The following is a 6,287-nucleotide window of genomic DNA, read 5'->3' on the forward strand; positions in this document are numbered from 1 at the left end:
ATCATAGTACCAATCTGTAATGTTAGTTAAACCTGTAAATAAAAGCCAAAAGCTCATTTAGAACATAAGTTTGGTCTAAAAGTGGGGCGAAATGCATTTTTATTATGAATCAGTGATTATGAAATAGCATGTCATGTGTGCTATTGGGACATTAATTTTAAAGCCTTTTTTCTCAGTGTCTCAAAGTTCAAGTAGTTCAGCCTCTTATAATCCTAAAATCTCAAAAAAGTTGTGGAACAAGATGTCTGAAACTCAAACCCTACTAGATCTAGTGTAAGAAAAGGCCAACCTTTTGACAGAAAAAAAGAAAAAATTTAGATTATCCAAAGTACTTTCCGAGATTTTAGGATTATAAATTATAAAAACAAAAATCCAAGATGGCGGCCGTTGCCATGGCAACGCATCTTGGGGGATATTTTACACCTGCATATTTTCCATAACTTACTTTCATCTAAAGAGCTATTATGTGGAAAACCTTTAAAATTTCAATATTACAACAAATTGGAAAAATCAGTAGTGAGTTAAAAGGCGTTTACTCCTCCAAACTGCCAGGCAGCACAATTAGCAACATTTTATACTTACCCCATCAGTAACCGGTTTTCTTTTGCTTGGACATTGACAGGTTGCTACCTTTGAAATTACAAAGTTCTATCTGCTCAGTACCTATAGTCTTTAGAAATCTGACATAACAAAAGACCTTTGTGTTTCACAACACGCAAAGCTTTTTCGAATGCAGGTTCTTTGAATATCTTGACAAACACTCCGAACAATCTTACGATTTTGATAGAGCTTATAGAACATTTATTGGTTTCTAACATCATTATCTTAGTGACTCAAAACGACCAAAGGTGTCAGATAGAACTCTGTTATTCTAAGGTAGCGAGGTAAAGAAGTAGGACGCAAAATTACTTTTACAGTCTCTCTCTTGTTTGGACAATGACAGGCAAAGAGATGAAGCAAATAATATTTTAGAAAAGCATACCAGTGAAACAATTCACATCGTTACAGTTCTACGACACTGAGGGTAAAAACTTAATAAATGTACAAGTTTAACACCCTTTTCAACATGGCAGTGTCCTCTGTCATTTAATTACCATAGTTTTGATCATCATAACTGCCTTTCTCAACCCGGATCAGGGTAAAGGCCACGAACAAACAATGTCCACCTTTCCTTATCCTAGGCTAGCCTCTTGATATTATGCCATGTTTTCTTACTTTTCAGTATTTTATCTTCTGTGACTGTTCTCCAGGTTCCTCTTGATGATATAGTTATGAGCAAATTGTAAAATACCCTTCACGATTCTGGCAGTGACATCTTAAAGAAATAGATACATGTAGTAGTGTATGCGTGTACGTATTTACAGTTCTGTGACTATTGTACAAGGAAAGCCATGGCGGGATAATTGGATTCTGGCCCAAATCTGACTCAAGCCATAATCATAACACTAGATCATGCTAATCCTCTTTCCTCTGAGAAAAATAACTCTGCTTAGATATAAGACACTTCTGCATAATCATAATGAACTTTAATCACATTAGAGTACTAACAAAATCTGCAAGATATTCGTTGTTCTCAAACAAAGACAATGGTGTGATATTGTACCCATTTATTATCAAATTACGCCGTACCTAAAGTCTGAAATTGGTCTACTCAAGACACAGACCCAGCTCCGGACTGACTCAAAATGATTGTGCCGAAACATTCTTAGAATTACGGTGAAACCAGGTCTATCAATTTTCTGTGAGGTTTAAGTCCATATTGAGAGAGAAGAAAGTCGGCAGTATTGTCCCCTGAGATCAGTGCACCATGGAAAGTGGACTGAAACTCTTTGCTGTACGCCTCACCAGCGAAGAGCACTTGTGGATCCTGCATGAGGAAAAGAAAAAGAGGACGCTGTTATAAGGTTCACAAACAAATTTGCGGCAGAGGTCAGGGTTTGAAGATTCAGATACACGTTTTTCAGTAGAGCTCAGGGCAATAAGATAAAAAAAAAAACCCAACAAGTTTACAGTTGAGTCTATGGATATCAGTATAAGACATACCAACAACTTTACAAAATAGAACAAGTTAAAATCACAAACAACCTTACAATAGAGCGCAGGGGTTATTTTATCACAACTAACCTACAAATTGCCTCCCAAAGCCCCATCCCAGGTCCACGTCCCGGGGGTGGAAACTGGACAAAGTAGGGGATTGCTGGGTTCAACGAAGTACGGTGTGGCTTTATGCCACTGAGGCTTCACGCTAGCCGTGAAGGAAAACCCTTGGTCATCCCGAAAAGTTGCAGGCTAACGAGGCTCTGGTGAAACTGTGACATGTCTAGCAAGTCGGCAGTGGATTATTTATTGCTACAGAAGCTAACAGGAGAAAGAAACGGACTGACATAGACAGAAAACGACTTGGAAACGTTAAAGGATTACGAGAAAGTATTTGCACTCTAAACATCTGTGGCCTGAAAGACAAAGAACTAGAACTTATTACTTTTATGAAAAGGTGGAGAATACCAATACTTGGACTGTTAGATTGCCGTTTAAAAGGAAGCGGGACCAAGAAAATACATGAACATTACGTACTAATATGGAGTGGAGTAGATATACGAGAGAGAGAGAGATAGATAGAGAGAGAGAGAGAGAGAGAGAGAGAGAGAGAGAGAGAGAGAGAGAGAGAAAGAGAGAGAGAGAGACAGAGAGAGAGAGACAATCATGGTGTGGGATTCATAATACAACCTGGCGGGGCAGAAAGAGTTATAGAAAAAGAATTAATATCAGAAAGGATCTTGAAAATCAGAATAGAGAAATTCGCTAAAAAAGTTAAACCATCTTTCAGGTTGACGCCTCTTGTAACGACACATACTCAAGGGAAGATAAAGACGATTTTTTTTCAGAAGTTGGCGGACACTATAGACAGCGTACAGGAATGAGGAGGAACTAATCATAATGTGAGTCTTCAATGGATACGTAGGCCCAAGCAGAACACTATGGGAGAACTCCCTTTGACCATACGGTGACACCAGTTCAGATTGTAACTATAATGGGGAACAACTTTTAGTTCTCCGCGCAGAGTGTAAATTATTCATCACCAATACGTTTTTAAAGTATAGGGCAAGTCAAACTCAGTCGTGGTACAAATGGAACAATCTGGAAATTTCTTCACATATTGACTTCATACTTAGCCCATAGAACAAAAGCAACTGATGCAAAATCAATCCCAAACATCACCTTTGATACAGATCACTGAACAGTGATAAATACGAATAAAGAGGAAAAAAACCCTCTCGAAATCAGAAGAAGAAACATTCATAGAAAATTAATTTTCGAAAACTCAATGAAGAGGGCAATGTGCAGAAAATTGAGGACGAGATCACAAAGAGATTAGAAAACCATGACACCAGTACAATTAATGTTGAAGAAACATGGCCCTCTTTAAAAACATGTTATCAAAAACACTGATAAATGTATGTGGAAAGAAGAGAATTGAGAGAGGATCCATTAAAGGAACGCCATGGTGGATTGACGGCGTCAAAGAGGTCATCAAAGAAAAGAAGAAACTTTTTCAGAAATGGATAAAAATCCAAGGACGAAAACGACTACACGCAATACAGACTAGCAAGAGGGAATTGCAAAAGAGTTGTCAGAGCATCAAACTATGAATCATGGCCATGACTTTTACAGATGTGTAAAATCAATGACGCTCAGGGAAGAACCGTACGACCCAACAGATATAACCAATGACAAAACAGGAAACTCCATTACGGACAGCTCCAAAATCAAATCTAGAAGGAGTTCTGAAGGAGGGAATATTTCTCTGAACTTTAGAACACCACTCAAAGCAAACAAACAAAGAATTCCAACCAAGTCACCCAGAGGAAGAAGAACCAACCATCTTACCATCAGAGGTCAGACAAGCAGTTAAAAACAGCCCAAAAAGAGAAGCGCAGGAATAGACGAGCTCATCACGGAAACCAAAATCTTTGGCAAAAAACGATCATAGTACCAATCTGGAAGAAGAAAGGCAGTATGAGAGACTGTGGAATGTATAGAGGCACTTCACTGCCAAGCAATGTGGCCCAGATGTTCGCCAAGATATTGGAATGGCGAACAAGACACAAAGTTGAACCATTTCTGAGTGAAGCCCAAATGGGATTTCGAAAGGGAAGAGGATGCACCGACGCAATATTTGCCCTATGACAAATGTGCGATAGGGCAATAGAACACAACAGGGAACCAAACATAGTATTTGCTGAGCAGGAGAAAGCGTTCGACAGAGTGAACAGAAACAAGCGGTGGAAAGAACACGAAAACTACATTGTAAGAGGCCAACTTCTAGATAACACCCGTGCCATTGACGAGAACAGCATAAGTACAGTATTTGAATTTCACATTGCATTAACGCTAGGCAAGAATAAAGTAGTCGGTACTCGTTACAAAGATACTAGTTAGGAATCGACGACAATTACTTTAGAAGAGGGTACTGGGCGACCAAAGTGTTTCTTATCTTGATTCCTGAATTGAGTGCTGGCGTATGAGTAGGTGCCTCTGGTGTAGGGATTGTCGAACCAGTTCGTTCTGAGGATGAACATAATTAGGTCATTATGAACAAGAACACAGACTCAAGTAGGTTTGATATAATAAAGAATATAATATATTAAAATGCATTATGCCCCAACTGGTACAAATTAATATAATATACGAAGCAGGTTGTTTCACACCTGCTCGTCAGGGCTAACCCGGGCGGGCAGAGGATCCCTCCCACCCGTACAGACGGTGATACTCAATAACATTACTTTATTCTCGGGAATCAACTCTAGTTTTTGTCAAGAAACAGCGAAGAGCCTAAGCATTGGATCACTACAGATGCAGTTAGAGAGCCAAGTTTTAATAAGAAAGTAAGAAAGATTATATAAAAAGAAGGGGGAAAAAAGTTTATTTCTGTTTTATGTTGTCAAGATCTTTCTCATTTACCTTTCTAGAAACTGCGAGCGTGGATAAAAAAATAATTGAAGTTGTGAAGTGTCTCAAAAACGTTTAATACTGTGGACACATTTGTTTTTGTTTTGTTTTTTGTTTTTGTTTTTTGCAATCGCTCGCTATATTCTTCTCGATTTGACAGGTGGAATTCCAGCCCTCACAGCCACTTCTGGAAGGGATAGCGGTAGTCAGCGTTCTGTGCGCTTCGCTGCTCTGTTCTAAATATTATTTGTTGTCAGATCTAGCTAGATCATGAAAGTTTTCAAACTTTTGTCGAGCAAGCGCATTATTTTTTAATTTTTTTTTAGAATACAAAATAACCAGAAGTCACAGGGAGCTAAGTCAGGAGTGAAGGCTGCTTAGACAAAACTTGAGTCCATTGGTTGTGTATTACAGAGTTGTGGCCCTTGCCTTGGCGGCTCTGGTTTGCTTGACAAAAGTTTGAAATCTTTCATGATCTTCTAGCTGCTCATCAACGACATTTTGAAGTGGTGCATAACCTTTTACACTAGGCAATTTTTATTTGATATAGAAAATCTGTTCTAATATTGGAGTTTAAAAAGTATACCACATACTTTTTATCTACTCTTCCAAAGCCTGAGAGTCCTTGGAAACTGCATACATATATTTACAATTTTTGTGCATCATTTTTCAGTAAAGTGCGCACATAAAAGGTGTTGAACCCTCCCAACAAAAAAAAAAAAACGATAAAAATTGCCAAATGGGCAGAAAAGCGGTTTTCTTCTATTTCATTATTTTGACGAGCGCCTGGTTTCACCACGATGCCTCACTATCATTATTCATCGTCAGCCGCAGGACTACCTCAAGTTAAATTCCCACGCATACACTTGAAGCTCGCAGGAAAGCAGTTATAAATGGAAGTTTCTCAAGCAAAATCTAACAATTCCTGAACATGAATTAGACTATTGTGAAAACCTTAGCCGTACAAATAGCACACTCACAGTTCAAACGAAAAAGTATATTTCTACCTGTGTATCGCCACGGGATCGGGAATTGGAATGTCTTTGATAAATGCCCGCATCACATCTGTACACACAGCCATGACCTCTTCGTCTGGGAGGTCGTCACTCAGCTCTACCTGTCATGAAAAAAAAGAATACATAACACTTATTATAGGAAGAACTTCTTCAGGACAATAAAACTCTTTTCCTCCCGAACTATGTTCTTCTTTGTGACCATGCCATTTTGGTAGCTATTCCTTCCATTGTGACAGAAATTAGAAATAAAATGATGTAGGTTTCGGCCGCCACCTGGGCAAAATTCAAAATGTCCTTCAAACTAAAAATCCAAGGACGAAA

The 6,287-nt window shown here is 38.7% G+C and overlaps 1 protein-coding gene across 1 annotated transcript in view; it reads right to left on the reverse strand.

Moving 5' to 3' along the window:
• Nucleotides 1–1,593: 1,593 nt before the first annotated feature.
• The window catches only part of LOC101859525 (spermine oxidase), a gene marked incomplete in the record, with an annotated part of 28,147 nt that continues 23,453 nt past the window's right edge, over nt 1,594–6,287 (reverse strand). Inside the window, 3 exon segments of the mRNA XM_005089012.3 lie at nt 1,594–1,867; nt 4,458–4,566; nt 5,958–6,067. Coding sequence (XP_005089069.2) covers nt 1,712–1,867; nt 4,458–4,566; nt 5,958–6,067 — 375 coding nt within the window.

This window comes from Aplysia californica, unplaced genomic scaffold (genome assembly GCF_000002075.1).
Source record: "Aplysia californica isolate F4 #8 unplaced genomic scaffold, AplCal3.0 scaffold00002, whole genome shotgun sequence".
NCBI classification, from domain to species: domain Eukaryota; kingdom Metazoa; phylum Mollusca; class Gastropoda; order Aplysiida; family Aplysiidae; genus Aplysia; species Aplysia californica.